General features: G+C 39.4%; 1 protein-coding gene across 1 annotated transcript in view; it reads right to left on the bottom strand.

Annotated features, from left to right (window-relative positions):
- Positions 1–22518, bottom strand: part of rxfp1 (relaxin family peptide receptor 1) — a 50845-nt gene extending 28327 nt beyond the window's left edge. The window contains exons 1-2 of the mRNA XM_070913231.1: positions 22476–22518; positions 16894–17031 (exon numbers count right to left, since the gene is read on the bottom strand). Of these exons, the coding sequence (XP_070769332.1) occupies positions 16894–17031; positions 22476–22518 (181 nt within the window). The remainder of the gene's footprint in view (positions 1–16893; positions 17032–22475) is intronic.
- Positions 22519–23083: the final 565 nt, after the last annotated feature.

Raw genomic sequence — 23083 nt, 5'->3', positions numbered from 1 at the left:
ATCATGATATGATAGCTCCCTGGACCTAGTACTGATTTTCATATTGATGGTGCGGTCATTAACTACTCTTCCTTTATCTTTGCATCTTGTTTATAAAGTTGCATTTATGAAAGCTATGATGGAAACAGCTATGATAAATGGATCCTCGTGCTGCATGAAAAACAAATATAAGAGTTACCATATAACTATGGAGAGAGCAGTATGCATTATTCAAGTTGGAGTTTGGTTTCACAGAATAAAACAGATAACACCTTGTAACAAATGACATATTGGTGTATTTCAAAACTTGCTTTCCTTTATGGATTCTGTGATGATGTGTTCGTTATTTTGTCCAAAAAACATAAAACACATTAGTATATGATGCAATCCAATGCAGCACTACCGCAAAGTACAGCGACTGCTGTATATAGAGATCAAACAGAGGCAAAAAGAAATGTCGAAGTACACAGAAATATTTTCAGATAGCACAACAGCTTTCAATTTTTATCATGCAAATAAGTTTTGTTTTAAATGTTCATGCAGCATGCCACATAAAATGCTAAAAAAAAAACTGAAACAATGGAAACAATTCAGTTTGCTTTAAGTGCATAGAGCCAAAAGTTAGAATATAGTAAGTAGTTTTTGTTTAGTTTAAAGCGCCTATATCCATATTTTTATAATAACAATATATGAAATGGCAATTGGAAAACATTGTGACAATGTGAACAGGGTTACAGAATAAACACCTGGATCTTAAGTTCCCCTCAGCTTTACAGAGCTTTATAGCGAGTTTCAGCTCAGTGTTTAGCTGTCGACCTTTACCGTTTTGGTTCAATCTCACTGCTCTTGCAGCAACATTTTCAGCTGAACCAAGGAGCTGCTTTCACTGAAAAATCTCTAGAAACCCACTGTACACCACCTGCTCAGCAGCAAACAGCAGACAGATACAGTTACAGACTAGCTGGTGAACATAGTGTAGCATTTAGCAGCTAAAGAGTCAGATATTTCCCTCAGGAGCTGGCAGAGACCAAAAACTGAGCTAAAAGACAGTGAATATTGGACTTAAATCCGCCAGGTGGACAGAAACACGACTCCAAATGAATGCACTAACTTGCTGAAATGAGTGGGTTGGTCAGGAGCCAAGGGATGAATGATACACGACCGCTCAGTGAGTTATTGAACTTGAAAAAAAAATCCCCCTTGTTGTCCCTTCTGAGTTGCTCACCACTCAAATGACATTATCGTCATATGTCTTATGTTTCGTCTCTGTTGTCCTGGTTCTGTCAGAACTGGAAAAGTTTTGAAAAATATAATTAAGGTTCAGTGTCCATGAGGATTCTCTGCCATGTTTTGTAGCTTAAGCACTAAATTGGTACAAAGGAGACTGCCAGAGGGGTCCATTATTTCCTCAGTAGGTTGTTTACACCTTGAAGAGTCATCAAGCTCACCTGTGAGCCATTAAAGCTCTCATGAGATGGTGTCATTACTTCCTTAATGTGATGTATTTCCTGTTGAAACGGGCCAGTGAGGGATCTATGTGTAAAAAACTATGTTTACACTGAAGTCATGGAGAGAAATGTGTTTTGATGTGATATGACAGGCAGAGAATAGGGACTGTTAAAATATTGTGGTGTTTTTATTGGTTGGACTATTTTCACCCACTAGAGCAGCATGGGGTCGCCACTGAAGATGCACTGTTTTCCAGGAAGTGACTGTTTTCTGAGAAGTTTAAGTTGCCATTTAAAAGGTCACATGATACTTTCTTTTTCAGGTAACAGATATGTACAGATTTGTGAATGACACCCTGGTCACAAGCAAACCTAGTCCAGCCAGGAAGTGCAAGCCCTCAGGGAACACATCAACTCAGTGGTCGCTAGCATCAAGTTTACACAAAACGGCGCAAAAGACAATAGCGTGTTTTTGTAGTGTGCATACCAAAGGGAATGGAAGCCTGGCTATCAAAGCTTATAGGAATATGACTCACACCAACCATTGGGCCGAGAATCTGCCAAAAGCACTGAGGCAAAAGACAAAGAGACAACATTTCAGCAGCTCAAACTGGGCAATAAGATACACCTGAGAAATATCAGACAGAGGAGAGAAGCAGTGACACAGAAATCTACTAAAAAATAATCTCATCCACCCTGAAGACCACACACACAAACCCCAAAAATACACAGCCTCTAATGCAATAAGGCCAAACAGACAACTGCTGAACAGGTGCATGGCCCTGAACACAAACTAATGCTCATATCCAGACATGCAAACAGTTGCAGCTTACCTTGCAGCAGATAAACACACGTTTAATCCATTTGTTACACGTTTGCTTATGTGTTTCATGTGTTTTTTGTTTTGGAAAGACTAACAACATACACCACCTTCAGCATGTGGAGGACCTGCTTTCCCTAGTTGAGGTTGCTAAGCTACGACTGGACAATCACTACTCGGGGGAGGGGTTTAGCTAACTACCAATTGCATCAGAGAATGCAAAAGACAAAATATAGTGAAGTTTTAATATGTTTTCGGGTTGTTTTCTGTGAATCTTCAAAGTTGTCGGGTGGAAGTAATCCACATTTATGAAATGATATGAAGCATGGTTAAGACCGAACACTCATGACATCTAAGGGGAAATTTAGTTTTTTTTACAATTAGTCGCTGACACTCCATCCATTGCAATATTAAATTCGAATTAAATTATTGCATCCAGCAGTCTAATTAGAAGGGAAGAAAACCATACTTGTGATTCCACGGTTTGATAAACCATGTAAGGGAAATTATCAGAAATTCACTGAGAGACTTTGAACTTTGGCTTCAAAGGCAGATTAATTTGTGACTCATTATATTATCATGATGATAGACATAAGTAAAATAGCACAAACAGACTGATGCTCAATCAAACCAATGACTGAAAAAACGGATGGCGTCATTGCGGTTCAGAGATCAACAGCCACAGTTATACAAAAGGGGGAGGGCCAATATGTGGGGACACTGTGATGTAGCCTGCACACTATTTGAAGTCAAGCTCAAAACGATACACATGACGCGACTGCAAATAGGCAGACAGTCTTTCTGATAACAACCCCCCTTCAACCATCTGTCAGTGTCTTAAACAAGGTAGAATTAGGCTACACGCTCCTCTGCCGACTGGAACTCATCTATCAAAAGAAATACAGACAGAAATATGATCTCAAACAAAGATCCCCCTAAACAGACATCAGCCCTGAATTACAATTACACAGTAAAGCGTAAAGGTGACTCTCAATCTTCAATCCAGGTTTTCACAATATGGAGCCCCTGCTGGATTTCATTCTTGTCATCTAATCAGGTGCTACCTGGAACGCCATGTAAGTGTAATCTGGTACTTGGCAGGACAGAACAGCAGCAGTACTATGTTTCCCTGGGGCTAGGACTGACCACTACCTCTTCAGAGGATGTGCAATTTCTTATCTTGTCCAAACAGTATCCAGAGAGGATTACTGTTTTTTTCAAGGGACACAGCCACAGCACAACAGAGACATCCTGCTTTAAAGAGAAGCACGTCAAGTTTAATTGGGCAGAGGGCTATTCTATATGCTCAATGCTCTGTAGCAGACACGGGCCATAGAGAACGCATCTCACAGCGCAGGAGATTTGAACAACTCTTGTCTGCCAGGGGCGAGTGGGAGCACTTACATCTTTGATAACCTAAGACACTTCCAACCTTATCTGCCTCTCCATGCTTTACTCTATTGCATGCAAATTTTTATTACTTCAGGAGAGAAAGCATTTGTGAACGCTACACTGGAACAAAGTGACCTGAGGCAGTTAGATGGATCAACTCTAAGAAAATATGTTATCCACAAATCCTTTGATTTTCATTTCAAAATGATCACCACTGCACAATGGACTTGAAATGATGCAACCATGTTCGACCATAGAAACTGAAATGGTACGTAATGCAAAGTCGACTCTGTATGGCTTTCCCTTATATATCATAGAGCCTAATCTTCTCTAGGAGGATTAACCTGTTAAGACCAGTGTCACACCAGCAAACTGAACCACCGGCTTATGGTTTAGCAGAAAACAAGACTAAAATTAATTTTGGGTCTGGAACAAATGAACAGCAGGTGTCTGCAAAGATTGACTTAAAGAGCTCAGGTTTTGCACGTAAGCCCTTTTCACACATTAACCTTCATCCAGAAATATTCCTGAAATTATGTCATGTCATGTTTACACCGGAGCTGAAATGCCATGAAATGTTACAACAAGACTCCCTCACTGGATGTTTCTTTGCAACATATTTGTGAGAAAAAACTCAGATTCCACTGGCTCAAGAGCACAGTGGCAAATTTCATTCAACACAGCATTTGTTTGGAGCAGTAAGAGCAAAAGTTTGAAAATGGGGAATTATGTTTTTTTCCTAATGCTTTCCAAAATGTCTGTAAAGCGAACAGCCTCAAAGCCAAGGGAACTGCTGGCCATCTGAGCAGAGAATGAGATTATTAGAAGAAAATAAGAGCCTTAAGTGCAAAATCTTTCCTCGGCTCACCTGTTCACGACTGTCAGATATGTTACCTCTCGGTGGACAACATATCAGACTGTGGTTGTATTGTACATCTTCTAGGTGCAAATGTGGTCAACTATGTGAGTGTGCAGCAGGTCAGTCCTGAATAAGAGCGCATTCCCCTCCAGCAAAACAACCCTGATTTGCAGCTAATAGAGTAAACAGAAAGCAATAGGACAGCCGAAAAAGCATTAACTTGGCAATGATGGGTTCTACACGAGGGAGAGACTTTAGAAGTTGTTCCAAAATGTCCAATTATGTGGAAAAAAATTGAAATAATAAACAAATACGTGCTTCAATCTAACAGGTGAGGAGGCCATTAAATAACCTTCTCATTGACAAAATGCAAATCGCTTACACCTTGGCTAACTCGAGCTCATATATCATGAATACTAAAATATTCATGTATCCTCCTTCTACTACTATTAATAAAAATAACAGTAATGAAATTAATCACACTTTAAATATACAAAATGGTTTTACACCCGCTATGATGAATGTCCAGGGTTTGATTTGTTTCCTGAAAAAAGGAACACAAGTATAGCGACTGTTTTATGTCCCTGGAAGTAGAACGTCTGCTTGAATAACAGCCACCAAGGCTAAACAGACATACTAATAACCAAAACGCATCAACTTCATCAACAGAAAACTCAAGGAAAAAGAAGAGGCAAAATAAGCGGCAGCAGAAAGCACACATTGAGGATCTCTAGTGATACAGTGGTAAAACACCACAGCATGGCAAGCTGAGCATCAAAGATGTTGCCCAAATAAATAACTAACGGACCTGTGAACACAAGCAGGATGGTGACTTGAGGACTTGAGGGTCGATACCTGGAACCAGCATGATAAATTTCAGGGAGGATAGAGGCTGTTGTATGTTGTTCAGAGTGTTCTTTTGGGACAAATTCAGCTTGATTTGATTTGTGTGAGAGAAATGAGTGAATGACTCTATTGGTATCATGACATACTGAATATACTGGAATACTGCAGATACAGTTAATGAAAGTGTCCCCAAATAACAAAACAAACATAAAGGCTCCACCTCTTGTAGCGCTATGGAGCTGTTTTTCCATGAGTGGATCACAGTTTTTCTTTTTTTATCCCATGCACGCACACAAGGACGCACATGCATGCACAGGTGATGCGTTACACATGCCAACGCTTTCACACGTTCCACGTATCCACAATGCGCCAAGAAGGAAAGGAGGAAGGATGGAAATGCACTCGACACATTTGATACAGCTCAAGGAAACACTAAATGTGTTTTGGTGAGAAACAATAAATATAAACATAACTTTTATTTATTTTCAAATAATAAACATAAGTTTGGCAAAGACAGACAACAGTAACATAAACCCACTGTAACACTGTGTTTCATGGCAGAAATTACTAAAATTACTAAAACATTTTATTATTTATCAATCAGCTCACTTTTCATTTGGCACTACAATAACATCTCATATCAACACAACAACATGAGATCACACTGAGCGACAGTCTGACTATAGGAGCAATTACAGTCTGCACATTCTTATTAACACGGGGTAATGAGTGTTTTATGACAATCAAGGACTACATTCAGAGGCTGTTTATGTTTGCATCATTGGCTTTTCATTGTATTGCAATGCTCGAACAAAAGCACACTTAATTAAAACAACAACAGAAGTGAAGCCACTCTGTAGCTCTAACATGAAACAAATACAAGCTACTGAGCTACTGAAATGTAATTATCAAGCAGCAATTCTCTTAAAAAGACACTTAAAGCATCCTTGATTTGATCCTGGATCAAATGTGATTTTACAGAATGGTCTCTGTTGCGTGTTTTGTTATGTTATATATATATAACATATACATATATGTATGTGTGTGTGTGTTCTCTCTGACTATACATCATCCTCCCATCTCTTTTTTGGGCAATGCTTCTGTCTCTGTAACAACCTATAAAAAAGCAAAAATGTTATCCTCCTCACTTTGAGCCTGTATGAAGTACTCTTTGTTCAGTAAATCCCAGGGTAAAATGAACATTTCATCTTTCTCATGTCTGAATCTGGCTTTGATGTCCAGGAAACTCTGACAAACAGCCGATGTGATACAGTGTTGAAAAACCCTTCAAACCCTGGACGGAAATGGAAATGGAGTGTATGTATGTTGTCAACCGTAGCTTCAAACGGCATTGTTTAGTGAAAATGTGAAAAAAAATATCCGTCCTAAGTTTGTGATATCAGTAGTGACCTTATCAATTTTTTTTACAGAGCCATGAGATCATGCAGTAAAAAAATTCTGAGCACATTAAATCTAAATGTCATGTTAACCCACAGGGCTGCCATGTTGCTGTCATTCAATGTTTGTATGATTAATTAATGTTTTCTAAAAAAGTAACAACTTTTTCTAAAGCAATTTGTGGCTTGCATGGCTGTTTACTATGGCTTCTGCAATATTTCTTGCAGAAACAGATATCTCATTATAAACCACACAAACCCACAGCTAACATTAATCACATACAGAAGAATAATTTAGAAAGAAACAAAGGTCTTTGGAAATAAAACACATTCATCAAAATTAGGTAATATAAATGATCTAACAAGACCAGTTAACAAGCTTATACTTAAAAGTAGTGGGAGCGTTGTGGAAGTAGTAACAGAAGCACAGTAGTTGTCACTCATAAATAACAGTTTCCACAAAAACCTTACATAACAATAAGGCCAAGCTGAAAGGATGGGTCAGGGTCTGTGTGTTCAGTGCACAACTTCATCACACCAGGAACAAATGACTCATACACAGTTTGTGCCACTTGCATCAGCTCATTGTAGGAAAATGCAAAGCTTATTTTGCTGAAGTCTTAATCAACTCAAAGAATGCCTCCTCTAGGTAATTTCATGCAGGAGAGTGGAATGAAATGCAGAAAATAGCTTTGCTTGTGGGTGTAGGACAACCTACTTAGACACAGGTACATGCTAAAGATATATTTTTGAGAACTGATGAACCTACTGGATTCACATTCACATGTTTTATGTCTTACACCAAACTCTGATGTTAATAACAAGTACCCTATAAGAAACTAACAAGTATTGACCCGATATAGCTTATGCTTCATGTCCAAAAACTATTACAGAGCCATATTGTTGTTGTATTCAGTGCAGTATTTTTGATACATGGAGCGTAGCTTCACATCAGGCTGAATTAACTGACATGCAGTTGAGTTTACAGTGTGGAGAGGGATAAATACATTATCTGAATGTAATCAAGAGAACATTTCCATTTCCAATTAAAATCTGGCTTAAAATACTTGAAAGTGTCATCCAGCCCATTGCACTGCATGGTAGTGAAATATGGGGTCCACTCAGTCATCATAGCTACACCTATTGGTACAAACATCCAACTACAGCTGCAACGATTACTCGATTAATCGATGAATCGATTATTCAATTATTCAATCAACAGAAAATTAGTTGCAAACTATTTTTTTTTACAGAAAAACACTGGCAAATGCAAGTAGAGCAGAATTAGGCAGATACCCAGTGATGATTAACACTCAAAAGATAGCACTCAAATGTTTTAATCACTTTAAATCCAGCCCTCTAGTCACCCTCCATTCCAAAGCCCTCCAAACCCAAGAGCTCAGCCCAGAAAAGAGTCTCCCATGTCGCCTTTGTTGGTGCTGGGACTAACTGTCTCCTCTCAGACACACTCTGACCAGTCTCACAACAATTCTGCTTTCCAAAATACCTAGAATCAGATTATGAATTGGCAGAATATCTCTCTCTCTGTCAGAGATAGAGAGCAGAGTCAGATCCTGATTAAGTACAGGCTCAGTGACCACAAACTGGCAATCAAAAAAGGAAGACACACAAGATCATGGCAACTCCAGGACACAGGGCATATCTTTCTGCTCAATATGTATCAACATGCCACAACCTGAGGGGCAGTGAATGACACACACACACACACACACACACAGATCTGTTGAAATGTGATTGGAGAGATGGTTACTGAGTGAATTACTCTGTTCCTGCATACAATCCATAAAATGACTGTTAACTTCAACATGGCTACTGTACCCCTTCATCACCTTCATCCCTCCCTAAACCTAAACCATTCATCAGCACACACACACACACACACACACACACACACAAATACATGCATAGAATATACTATAATATATCAATCTTAATGTTAATGTTAATGTTCATATTACTGTTATTGTGTACTATCCAAATATTTGGACAGTATATTCATGCCAATAAAGCCTTTTTGAAATTAATTGAATTGATAAACTACACTTTTAACATTCATCATAATTAAAGGGCGAATCAAAGGTGCCCTGTGGAGTTTTTTTGTAAACAGTTATGTTTACATTCAGTGTTTTCACAGGAACGTATTGTGTGTATATTTCCATATACACACAATTTCTTCTGGTCTACCAGGCAACATCATAGATTTTCTTTTTCGTCTACTGGGCAGCATTACTTGAGTTTCTCTGAAATACCATTGCAATGAACCCTATAGAGTGGGTCAAGGATCAGCTGATGGTATAGTGAAGTGATACTCTAACCCTAACCCTAACCCAAAACTCAAAAAATCGGACTCACCTAAATCCTAAAGGGGCAGCATTAATTTTCTGGGTTAAGAAGCTTTTAGTCCTTTGTTCGATTTCCTACTCTGAGCTGCTCGACAGATTCAGGTCCAGCTGTCTATTTTTCTGTCTTCATTAAAACAGTGATACTTATGCTCACCTCATTAGAGAAAACACTGTGTTACATCCACTTGTGTAGGAAATTGGTCCAATTGTGATACTTTTAGAAGGTCTGAATTTTTCAAATCACATTTTCCCAATCACTTTCTTGATGTATGCTATTTGGGGAAAGCTTTAACACAAACGAGCTTACACTGCTGTGATGTACATATTCTAAAACTGGCAACAATGGCAACTGCTGCCTACTGTAAAGGGCTGCACAGGAAGACAACCAAAGCAAAATGTTGTAAATAGTCCACATAAATAGTTTTGGTGAAACCCACCAACAAATGGGAAGCAACAGTTGGAGCATGAAAGCAGGAACGTGCAGGAATAACCGCTGATTTGTGAGTTTCAAAGATGAGGAATGGGAAATGTTTTTCTGCATGATGATAGAAAGAAAGAGGCTCAGACAAATTATTAATCCTTTCTCTGTAAATAATAAAAGTCCTAGGCCTGCACATCAATCAAACAAAACTCTGCACTGATGTTCGTAGAATGGGATAAAACATTGTGGAAAAATCCTGCAAGTAATTTCCTCCAACCAACCAGATTTCAACATCACAGTGACTGAGCAGCTGTTGCCCTTTAAATTATGGTACCCCTTCACCCAATACACCACACAAACATGATCATTTGGAATGAAGTTTTGCATCTTATGTAAAACATTATCTGGTAGGAGCGGCAAAAAGTGTGTGAGTCTGGAGCTGTTCGGCACCATGATAATTTCTGTCAGCGCGGCTCTCACATACGTCAGTGCTGTGAAAGCCACACTGATGGGAAGCCGAACAATCAGTTGTCACTGCGCACTGGTTGTCAGGCTTGGCGGTCAGGGGGGCAGAGAGGAAGAGTAAGTCAAAGTCAGTCACATATTACGGTCCCACACATGGTGGGGAGGATGTGCAGGACGGGAAGTGTTCTGTGAGAAATGACAGTGATGGACGGTTGCAGTATTCTGCAGTTTGCTGTGCCTGGCAGCCATGTATGTATGTTTTTTTTGCATAACATTTTGACTTATGTTTCTTGCTATTCATTATTCCTACCCAAAAGGCTGAACTCAGGAGAAAGCCTCCTGTGATGGTTAAGACAGGTTTATATAAACAAATCAAGGAAATCTTCTTTTATGGAAACTCTGTTCCACAAAAACAAGTTTAAATAAATTTAAGTAACCTACAGAGCGAGAAGGGGACTCTGCAAGCCTATACTATACTATGCTAACTTAAGCGTGCAATTACAATGCTAACATGCTGATGTTTAGCAGATATGTTTATTATGTTCACCATTTTATTTTAGTTCTTGAGCTTAAACAAAATGTACAGCTTAGGCTGGTGGGAAGTAGATGGCAATTAGTTTTGCAGGTGTTTGTTCATAAACCAAAGCACTGGACAAATGCATATTTTGACCTGATGGTGGCACTCGATGAAAAGTCAGAGGATCACTTAAGTTTTTCAATTCATCCTGAGGTGGACATGAACCACATCCATGGAGTCAACTGTTAACATATCAAACTACAACCCCTGGCCTGTAGTTTATCACTCTCCTCTCCTCTCCCGTTTATTTTGAAGGTCATAAGTTCATATTGCAACTGTCTCCGTATACACATCTTGCAACTGATTGTTGCATGGATAAACCCTTTGCTTGGTTTGTTAATCTGTCCGCTTTTAGCAATCTGTGCAAACGGATTTGCATACAAATGTATTTTGGTACCAGTTGACCCCCGAGGGATTTCAGGATTAGCTTCAATTCTGACTTTACAAGTATTACAGTCATCTGACAAGATGAAAAAAGTGTTTTTCCCAAAGTCTTGGGCCCTCATTACTGTTATATCATCGCAAAGTTCAGGGGATAAAACCAAATAATTACTATGATTTCTAAGAATTTATCACAATGAGGTCAGACCTGCCGATGTTTTTTTCTCCTCTTGAAGTTATTTTCCACAGCCAGCTGGAGCAGCAGCTATTCGCACTAACAGTGTATCTTTGAGCAAGACGTGAAATTCTGTGTCATTGCCGCAGGTTACTCTGAATGAATGCTTTTGGGAATGGATTTTGGTTAGTGGAAGCTCACATATAGTCACAGAGGAGGGTTGTTTCCTACACTTTTATAAGGATTAAAGTTATTCTGTTATGAAGCTCCATCATGTCTGCCAGACAGGAGCTTTCCTGTTGTTTAATGGCTTTTTACACGAGAAATACACAATACATCATACAGCAAAATGGGTAACGCAAGGCACATTGACAACGTCAACAGTTTTCAGCTGGACTTTGCTACAATAAAAAGGTTTTTTTTAGTATGATCTGCTTGTTTGTTGTGTGCCATAAATCTTTCCACTTTATTAGGACAGCAGCTACTATTAATAACTTAGTAAAGAGTAAGTAAACAAGAGGGGAAGGAAGTGCTGTGTCTCTTGTACAGAGAAATTGTAATAATCAAGCCGCACTGATGACTTGGATGTTTTCTAAGTTTTATTTGCTGATCCCTCTGAATTACTTAAACCACTTAGAGGTTTTTTCCCTTTCTCATCTCCTTTTTTCTCTGTTATACTCTTCATCAAAGCTAGGAAATTATCACCACCTACATCCCTTCAAACACATGCATGAACACACACTCACCACTCACACACACCCCCTTCCCTTCAAGTGATATACTGCTGATGAGAATCTGCTTCATTTATTTTTTCACTGATGTTACATAATAAAGGGATAAAGTTGTTAAACACTTCCTGCAACACATCTGTTTATGGTGCCCAAACCTACAAATAATATAGCCTTTTTTCTTTACAATTTGTCTCTGTCTCTTCTTGCTTCTGCACAAACTTCCAGGTCACTTGGCTTTCAGTTATTTATCAGTTGGAGGCCTGCCAAACAGTGGAGTGAATACAGGAGGAGTCAAAAAAGCAGCCGTTAATAATGGTATGCCTTAAAATGTGCTCCTCACCATTAGATGAGTTACTTTAATAAAAGCTATTAAGATTTGATGCAGATAAGAGTCACTACTTTTGATGTGAATTAAGAGTCACTACTTTTGTTCATTTCAGCTTTTTCAGTTTGGTGAAGTTGTATGTAGTGAGCCAAGATTGCTGCTCTGTCATCAGCAGTGATAACATCTGACTCAGTATGTTGTCAGCCTAATTGGCGATGCTGATCCAGTATCTTTCTGTCAACTTTCTGGCTGATAAAGCAATCACATTGGGAGGCAAAGTATCGCGTTTTAAATTTAAAGATCCTACAGCCTCCTATAGCTATATACACTTCAAGTTTAGCATGCTTTGCAAACATGTTGACATCCTTGGTACAGGGAAATACAGCCACCGCTGATCTAACATTACCTTCTAAATAACAATGTATTGTGTACAAGTTCCACAAACTACTACTGTAGGCTACTGTATTGAATTGTATTACACTGTAAATTAATTCTGTTTATGTGACGGCCTCTTGTATATTTACCTGGGGAGAATATCTCACTTTAAGCGTAAACATTGCACACTGAAGGCTGTCTGAACGTGAGGCTCTGATTACAGCAACAAGAGGATTCACCAAACCAACATTTCTGTCTCTTGTGTCATTTCTAACCTGGTTCCAGACTGTAGTGAAGCTAGAATTTCCAGGTCTGTTCCAGAGGTAAGAATACAAAAATCACACTGACATTTTCAATCAAGCAAATTACTAAATATCCATCCAAGGAGCATTACTGTACTCTACAATACATCGTGTGGTTCACTCCATTTGTCTAAACTGGGATAAAGGTCATGGGACGAGTTACATGCCACCAGTTTGACAAACTATATAAGCCATATAGCAGGTTGCTGCACCGTGGGAATTACTTTAATTAATCATTTAAGTAATTTTTCAAGCAAAGGTACCAAACATTTGCTGCTTCCAGCTTCTCTTATTTTATAGTAAAGTGAATATATTGGGCTTTTGGATATGTGGTCAGACAAAAACGCTATTTGAACACATCATTTTGGGCTTTAGGCAATTGTGACAGGAATTTTCAGACATTTTGTAGATTTATAATCATTAGTTGAAGCCCTAAAAGAAAACCTCACTGACATATAGCAATGTACAATGAGTAACACAAGCTGGTGGAACAGCAGGACTTCGGCTCTCGAATGCTGTTTGACTGCTGTTCTCTGTAAACTTGCTATGCTAACTGTGCATCAACACATAGTGTTGACTGCAAGTGACCAGCTGGATCAAATCCTCCTCCCTGAAAACAGCTGGCAAGATGGCATGTCAGATTGAATACTGGAGAGGTAACAAAATGGTATGGCACTTGTCCTTCTTCCGTCTAAACTCACCACATGCATGCCGTTGATCACAGTGGGACAAACATTTTGTGCTTCTCACACCCTGCAGGCAGGTGGCTATTTTCAGCAGGAGTTTATGACTGAGAGAGGCTGTTTGAGAAATTTGCACTGATTAAATCTTTGAAACACCTCCAAAATTATGAACTCAAGAAACCATTAAACTCCTCTGTGAAAAGCTCATAATGACAGAATAATGTGCTCCCTGTTTCAAAAATCTGCTGGCTCGATCAGACTCCGAAATGTAGCTTGATGGATCTGTCTACCTAAAAGATGGCGCAAAAAACAATTAAATGACTTATTCTACGTCTGGTTTGGTCCTGCGGCTTTGAGAATTTAAGAAATTAGGTATTTCGCTCTATCCCTCCTAAAGAGACAGAGAGATGCATTTAACCTCAACACACTCCAAGGGAATCAGCGGCTTTGTTGCTCAGGGATGCTTGAAAAGGGGTTGTCAGTCTAACTGCCCCAAGAGCATTTTATCAGTGACCCTCAAACTCTAAGGTTTATTTTAGTTTAAAAAAATACATAAAACTGACAAAGATAAGAAGTAATATACAGTGCAGGGAGAGGCAGAAAACCAAGTGGGCTTATTGGAAGCCTCCACCTAAACCATGTTAAAAGGTGAGCAACGTGTTCCTCCTGACAAGAGTAATATCCAAAAGGTCTGGAGTTAGAAGCCAATGTGCAAAGCCTCTTTTCAGAAAATATTTAAAAGTTTACTTTGTTGGTAAATCTACAATTGTTAATCTCCAATAACTAAAAGTGAGTAATGAAATGAATAAAACGAAAACAAAAGCATTATTCAAATTTTCATGCAGAGTGCATGCTGTGAGGGGGCAACCAGAACAGCTCGTTCTCAAACAAAAAAGGAACTACCTATACCAACAGTATGATTAGCATTTTGGGTTGTCGTTTCTGGATATGTCAAATCTCTTTTAAAGGTTAGGAGTGTTTTATGAAAGTGTGACTGAAAAGTGACCTGCAGTAACTGCTTGTTTTTGGTCACTCGGGGGCAACACAACATTGACATTTTATCCATTTGTAAGTTAATATGGTGAATGTGTTACCAAACAGTAGCTTTTTCACCCATAGAGTAGATATGAAGCAACATTAGCATTCATTTGAAGTTGTGTTTGTGTCCCACTGAAGTCCAATATTCACTCTCCTTTTAGCTCTGTTTTGTTCCCCACCGACCCCCGAGGAAAATATCTGGCTCTTTGGCTGCTAAATGCTCCACTAGTCTAGCTTCGTCTGCCATTTGGTGCCGGACAGGTGGTGTACAGTGTGTTTTTAGAGATTTTTTTCTCCTGAAAAAACAACAAAACAAGCAATGATGCTGATGAGAGTAAATCAAAACACTTAAGTTGCATTATTTTTCCCCCAAAAAAGAGTTGCTGGCTTGTTTTGAGCAATTCTGTCGCTGGGTGGCTTTTTTCGCAAGATAGTAAGGAGTTTAACTCGGAGAGCGTTACACAGATAAGGTTTATGCCACAGTAGTAGTTACATCAATGGATGATGAAAGAACTACGTTAAGTGTTAGCTTTTTTCCCCTCTCTGCATGAGAGCGCCACTACAGCTTTAACTGCAACTGTATCTAATAACTCAAAGGACCGTTGACTACTGAGTAAGTGTTTCTGTGATCTATCACTGTTAGCCAGCAATGTACTTATATTTGTGATGGCATACTGCTAAATATATCTGGAGATAGGAACATTTTTTTTCTGTTAATATAAAAGGCAGTGAAATGGTTTTAACTTTACTGACGACATAAACCAACAGCACTTACTGGACACAAAGCTGACAACAGCTCACAATCCTTCCTGCGGGTATGACTAAATCGAGCCTGGGGAATGAACGGAAGTCAGAGGAATTCGTAACTGTCATTTATTATAATTTGACAGCTGTTTTATAAGCTGCACCTGTTTCTGCACAGGAGTCATGACTGATGATTGTCTCCTCAAGATAAATCCAGTAAAATCACTCCTGCTTAATCCTGTTTTCACAAACTGGGGCTGCGGCTCAGCAGAGGTGAGGAGGCTTCAGCATTAAAAAGGTTATCATTTTTAAGTGTTTCCTATAATATTTAGGATTATTTGGATTTAAATTGTATTTTATCATGTTAGCAATAACTCTGTCAAAGTGAACATAATCCATTGAAAACATGGATCACGCAATCTCCAAATATCACTGTGATCGTATTATTTGTTAATTTCCCCTTACAGTACCCTGATGCATGATGTTTTTTTTCTTTACTGCCTACGTCAGAAACTGGCTCTGAGCCTATTTAATTTTAGGTACAGGCTGGGTAGTGTCCGGTACTAAGCTTTAGTGTGAAGGACATTTACAGGTTTGCAAAACTGTACCTGTGCAGAACTCTGAGGTACACCAAAAGCAAATCAGCACATTCAAAATCTTTAGTAGTTTTTTTTGCTTATCATTAGTAGTTTATCAAATATATATATTTTTTTATATATGTATCTGTACATCATGTGGCCTTGATGGGGGTATATACATTTTATGGTACTAAATTTAACTTAAACAGCAACTTCACACCCCCTTTTAGCTTGAATACACCTGCTTCACAAATTTAAAAAAATTGGCCCCCCTCATAGGACATGTTTCAGTCATGTTAATGCCTTGATGAAGCTACAAAGCCTCACTGAGACAAGGCGGCACGCTGAGTCTCACTCCCTGACTTTCCAACACCCCCTAGTATATCATCAGTCCCTATTCGATTGTCTGCTCGTCCCTTTTTGTTTTGCTCGACTCCATTTGATCCCTCCCTCCCTGGTCCTCATTCATCCTCATCCCTGGTTCTCACTAGTGCAACCTGATGCATCTTACTGTTGGCCAACTTTGAAAGCAGTGACAGTGACTTCACGCTCCATGAGTCTACCACCTTCACAGAAGGCCAGGAGCTTAGCAAGGATTCTGCAGAGGCAATGGACAGAGCTCATCACTAAAGTACTACTAGTAGTAGTAGTAAGCTAATTGCCTTGTACTTCGGGGGCGTAAAGTACAAGGAAACATCACCTTCTTTTGTTGGTCAATAGGTTGGCATTAATTAATTTATTCTGGAAAAGGGCGAATAACCACCATTGCAATGACCACTATAGACAGAGACCAGAATCAAATGGTAGTATAATACAGTGACTGTACATATACGGTAATTTACTTACTCTAAAAATCTGATGGATTTTGTGTAAAGTTACTCTTTAAAATTAGTCCCTTTAGAAACTTTGATTGTCAGTGTACATGTCAACTATTATCCCCACAGAGATGGCACATCGCTGCACATGGTCAACATCTGTTCGCGTAATGACTCACCACAGTTCTCCTCATCCGCTTGATTTCCGCAGTCATCGATGCCGTTGCAGTGCAGGAGCTGAGGGAGACACACTGTCAGGTTGCCGCAGGGGAAATATCCAAGGGGGCACGACGCCTTCTCCTCTGTGATATTGAGTGCTATAAACAAAGCAGAAAAACCAAGACTATCATCATGAAATGTAAAATGTGTGCCACTCGTCTTTATCAGAGACATATTGAGAGCCCTTGTGGAGATGTGCAACTCATCAAGGAAGCTTTTCTATGCATTTGTCCAAACCCATGTCACTGGGCTCGATCAGTGTGTCAAGGAGCTGTTCTTTGTGCAATCCAGGTCGAGTTGCTGTGTTTCCTCAATCAACAGTCTTGTATGGCTACTGTTTATACTTCAGAGTGTAATTTATATAGAGACAAAGAACAAATAGTACAGACTGACAAATGTGGTAAATGTAAAAACAAACATACTGTATGCCATGCAAGCTGGGAGATAAAATGATTCATTCATTCATCTCATCCTGCCTTGATTATTGAAATTCCTTATTCATGTGCCATAGTGGGCCTTCCTTATCATGCCTCTGGTTCAAAATAGAGCAGACAGGCCAAAGACAAGCCAGCTGCAGATTACACATTAGACCTATTTTGGCAACCCGGCACTGGCACCCAATGAAGAAGAGAAAAGAGAATTTATGATTCTGCACATCATCTACGAGGCACTTGACAGCCAGGTTTCATGTTAAATCATTGATTTATCAGGTCAATATGTCCCAGCAAGACCTCTCACTTTTCTCCTTAATTAGGAACTAAAGATAACTGTCTATCCTGTCATCCCTAGTTTTTAAAATGTAGACTGCATCTCTGTAAACTATTTTGTAACCATAGCTTTGATATGTTCAATATGAATAAATACTATATCATACATGCATTTGGCTTTCAAACATAAAGAAGTGGTATCAAGAAGCAGTCACAAAGAGCTTGGGATGCTTCGGTACACACAGAGCTGATTAATGACATATTTTTCGAGTTAATAACATTACATTGGTAATTTGAATAAATAACATCATATTATTTCACCAGTATCAGTATCAGTCTCTAATTAGAAGGTATAAATCTGTCTGTAGTAAAACACCAGATTCAAATGTAAAGTAAAAGTGTTTGCTGGTTTAATCATTTTTAACGTGTGCAAAATAAATATAAACGAATGAACAATAACTATTTACTTGACCCACTATTTTACATAAGCCATGATAAAAGAAGAAGAGACATCCCCAGCAGCTGTAGTAATCCATAATGTAGTGCAGCCACATGACATGTTGGCCCACAGTAATTTAAATTGATTCATCATGTTACCATCTGGTGAACAGCACAGAGTAATCACCTCAGGTAATTTTAACCTATGTCCAAGGAGACAGCTAATGAAAAGTGCTGTTGGGGTACTACATAATTAACACTCAGTATGATCAGACATGCTTCGAAGCACAATAGATCCCAAAGTGAAGAAACTACTTTCTGTTTTTTTATCCACCCAGGTGTCCAAGGACAGCAGTGGAAGTGTTGGCTTAAGATTTCAGACAAAACTTTTAGTTTACTTATTATCAGTTGGGATCAATACTGTTTGTTTGCAAAAACAAAAGTACAAGCAGTCGATCTGAGTCCCTAATTCACATTTACAAATCTCAAAGCATCTGGACACTTTACTTTATTCTGGTCACTGCACTGTTGTTATTTATCTTATCTTATTTTTTTTTTATTTTTATTTTTATTCTTATTCTTATTTTAGCTTTTATATTCTACTTATTTGTTATCAAAACAATAGCACCTTCAGACCACAGCAAATTCCTTGTAATGTATGTTACTTGGCAATAAACAGTTTCTGATTCTGATTCTGATTCTGATCAGCGTCAGTCACTGTGGCTACATTTATATTTTTCATGAAGAACATGACTGCCAGTCCTCTTTGACGGGCAGCAGAAGTGAAAACTGTGACTACTACTGTCTCCACCCACATTTAAAAACTGGAGTGGACCTAGCTTGACATGGGATGTTTGTGGAAATTTCTTTCCTTCCTTTAGTAATTTGTAAAGCAAAGCGATAAAAGTACTTCAATAATATACACCTCCGTTCTAAAGTTCGGAATCGCCTGCCTCAAAAGCTTGATCCGGTACAGTCAGATGGCTGAGAGGACTGCTCTATATTTTTGGAGGGTCTTTCATGCTTTTAGGTTGTAGAAAGTCCTCTTTACAAATAGATGTTAGTTTTTATGACGGGTTTGCAAAAGAAAATACGCTATGCAATGGTTCAACCAGAAAGAAACTGAAAGATACCTCTGAGCAACAGTTCAATAGAATAAATCACCAGTCATGGGTGAAATAAACTGGAAGCGTAGGATCAAAATCTGTGTTCAGGTTACTGTTTCAGTGTCAAATGTACAATAATACCTATAACAAGATGGAATTAACAGCTGGGTTGCTTTAGCAAAGCTATTCTTAACACTTCTAAATAGAAATAGAGGGTTAGTGTAGAGTTAGCGCTATTGGAATTTGATCACAGAATATCAGTTGAACATACTATGAACTAAAAAAAATCGCAGTTTAAACCTATTCTGTCTGACGTCTAGACTGCAGAGGACCCAAATAAAAATAATAAAAATTCGAAGAAAAACAACAAGGTGATTCAAAACCTTTGAACGGGAAGAGGAACAACAATTTACAGCTACTAGTTTCGATGCCTGAAAAAATATTTTACCTGCTTCACAACAAACTGAATTTTCCGTTCCCATTTTCGGTAAGAACTTGAGGTCACAAAACACAAATTTTAGAAGTTATTTTTTTGTTTTGTTTTGTTTTTTTGCACATCACTCAAGGTTTAAGACTTTGGTCATTTATAAACCAAAGCTAAATGTTAGTATTTTACCTCCACTGTTCAGAAAATCACACACAGAAGCAGAAAGTAACTACAGATAGATAAATGAAATGTGCTACACCTTTTATAATTTGTCACAAAACTCACAATTTACCCGTAAAATAATTCATCTAAGTCTATTCTGATAGGATGCTTTTATTTTGCTTTTAAGCTCAGACTATTTGTTAATATGTGTAGCACACAATTCTCATTCCAGGTAATATGGTGTTAAATTAAAGCAGAAGGGATCGTCTTCCATTATTGGCTTGGCTTTGCTTTAGACATGCGTCATATTTACAATGGTGAGGTTACAGTTTAGTGCTGCCACTTAACTGTGAAATCCATGCCTGACAGAAGCCGTGCTAATGAATCACTCCGTGGCAATTCTGTCACCAAGCCAGATGGGAGGATGTTTTAAGATGTCTGTTTTCTAAAACTGGGTGAGTCCGAGTGAGATGGAGGCAGCGGCCCGGTTCTGCTCAGAAGTGGTGAATTCACAGGTCACAACAACTTAATACAATATAGTTTCTCTTTTGTTTGATATCTAGTGTCTGCAAAGAATAATATTGTACATTTCTGATTAGCACGCATTAGCTCGGAGGTCTAACTGGGCTTGTTTACTATATTACTGAACGTCGCTGTCACCCTGAACCCTGTGTGCAAGAGAAAATAGCTACTACTCATAATCCAGAAAACATAATGAAAAGGCAAACAAAACAAACTATTCTACTACACTTGTCCTCGTGGGAAAGCTTTCTCAACCTTCATCGCACAGAAGATTGGTCATAAATATTCAACATTTTCATGGCTATCTGTCTTTCTTGGAATATAAAATACGAATATGTCTGATAAAAAGCTCAAACTGTCAAGTGTGCTTAGTCTGTCAGCCCCTGGTCTTTTGCTTGTAGAGAGAGAAGGAAAATACAAAAGAAAGCATACTAAATGGGCGGAAACAATGATTTGCTAGGCTTAACAGCCACTCCGATAGCTCTCTCTCATTGACTGCCTCTGCCACTGATTCAATGCTGAGTCAGCCAAACAGAAGCTGATAAGGACCGGCTAGAGCCAGCAGTGTCAGGCGCATCGCAGAAACCACGGGCGACGGTTAGCCACAGACGCTCAACGGCGGCTCAACAAAGACTGACTGTGAATCAGGGTCCAAGAGACCTCCAGGGCATTACTCTGTGAGCTTCTGAAGTGTTGGTTTACACCAGTTATGATTCTGAATTGTTGATTTTCTCCACAGACCTTGGATGCATGGTTCTAGCGAAGCAAAAGCTCCTATGCTCGTGGACTAAAAGCAACATTTTGACCTGACAGGGTCTCGGTAAGGCATTCCATCCCAACAAACAACTGTTGTCTTTTTAGTCAAAACAACATTGGCAGTTTGAATTCAGTGTGTAAATACCTTCAGGCCTCCAGGGTTCACAAGGACCGGTGGCCCTGCACTTGCTCTAAATACAGGATGCTCACTGAATTAGTGGACAGTGACTGATAACACACAAGTTTACTGTTACATTTAGTTTAGTTTAGTTTATTGACCTTTCAGCATTATCACAGGTTCTAAAAGACATTTGTCATTAAAAACACGGAATTATTTTACTGTTACAGTAAGACGTCAATGCTCAATAGACCACAACATTTAAAATTGACCAAGTTTAAAACTGCAATTATCTAAACTAAAAAACGAAAATCTCTCAGTCTGCAAGTATACGGGATTGGTGATTTCCTATATCCCTCAGTTCGGTATCTTGGGATGGTCAGTTTAATTGGGTTCCTTGTCTGAGGACGTGTGAGCTCCAGTCACTGAAGTTGGACTTAAGCAGCTTTCTGGCGAAGTCAAGACACAGTTGAGTGTGTCTCTGTTAAAGTACACAGTCCGAGAGTGGGTATGGTTTTACTAGCCCGCTTCTGCGTACTTTCCAGCCTTAGTCTGGTCTACAGTCAAGGAACTGTGCCAGACAGGGACTGCATACTCCAGCACCGGACGCATGTAGCCTGTGTAGATGGAAACCAGTTCAGGGTCTGGAACACCATACAGCAGTGATGGATGCAGCACTGCACTACTCATGCAATGCAACAGTTCTTATAAAAGCTTCAAGAAGGCAAGAAATCAACTGAATGTAAACTACAGGGGATAAAAGCACTAAGATCTTCAGCCCTGCGATGCCACACGTTAGAGTGAAACAGGAATTCAGTCTGTTTGAATCTGGTGTTCACAGAGTAACAGAGGATTTCTCTCACGTAGGCTTCCTCCCACCGATTACAACCTCTTCCACGTCCAGATAATCAAACAATATTCAGGCGGTTACTAGACAATGGGTGGCATATTGCCTTCAAATGGTTAATACAGCTCCGTGGTGTTTTAAAATCAATGAATATACAGCAGAACCATTCTTTACAGATCTCCTGCGGATACAGTCGCATCCCCTTCGACAAAAAAACCGCTTAAATGTCCCTCAATCGTGAAGTCATCCTCCAATAAACCGTGTTCTGTCTCTTAGTTATCGGTGCAGATTTCAGATGCAGTGACTTGGATAACCTCAAGGCTACTTCCTCGACAACCGGTCATCTTGTATATTTTGTGCATTCAGAGCAGGTTTGATTGACAGATTGTGCGCGAAAGCCTTCAAAAGGTTGAGCCTCAACGACTCCGTAAATCCTGTAAATACAGTTGCTGAACTTACCCGACACTCCATAAGCGAATATCACAGCCACATAAACTTGCATGGTGCCTCTTGGAAGTTTGATGTTTTTTTTTGGAAAATAAAAAATCGCGCGGGTGGTTGAAGTACGAGAGCAGTGATGATCTCGGCTGCTTGTCCAAATTGGGAACCTGAGAGTAGAAATAAGACAGAAAGTTTGTTGGCGTGCGGTTGTTGCGTGATAAACGCGTGGACCGTGCAGATGAGACACTGCAGGAGGAGGACCTGTAGTCGCTTTGCCAGGTTGACTCGGTCTGAAGGCAGTCCGGCACAGAGGAAGCTCTGAAGACTCAGCTGCCATCATCTGACGCACGAGCAGAAGCTGCAGGACAGGTGCAGCGTGCAGAGAGGGGTGGGGGTCAGAAACAGAGAGGGAGGGGTGGGGGGAGTATCTGACCCGACCAACGCTGCTCATCAGATGCTCTGCTGATTTAAGTGTGTTAAGAGGCAGTCTGTGTCAACCCTGCAGATGATCTATAAAAACACTTGTCCTCATGTGAGTCGTTGCTGGGGTCAGAGGACTGATGCATCTCCTCAATCGCCTTAAGCCTTTTCAAGAAAATAACACAATAGTGGCATGATTACCTGAC

Source organism: Enoplosus armatus, chromosome 10 (assembly GCF_043641665.1).
Source record: "Enoplosus armatus isolate fEnoArm2 chromosome 10, fEnoArm2.hap1, whole genome shotgun sequence".
Taxonomy (NCBI): Eukaryota; Metazoa; Chordata; class Actinopteri; order Centrarchiformes; family Enoplosidae; genus Enoplosus; species Enoplosus armatus.
Note: the sequence above shows the minus strand (reverse complement) of the source record. Positions and strands in the feature narration are given on the sequence as shown.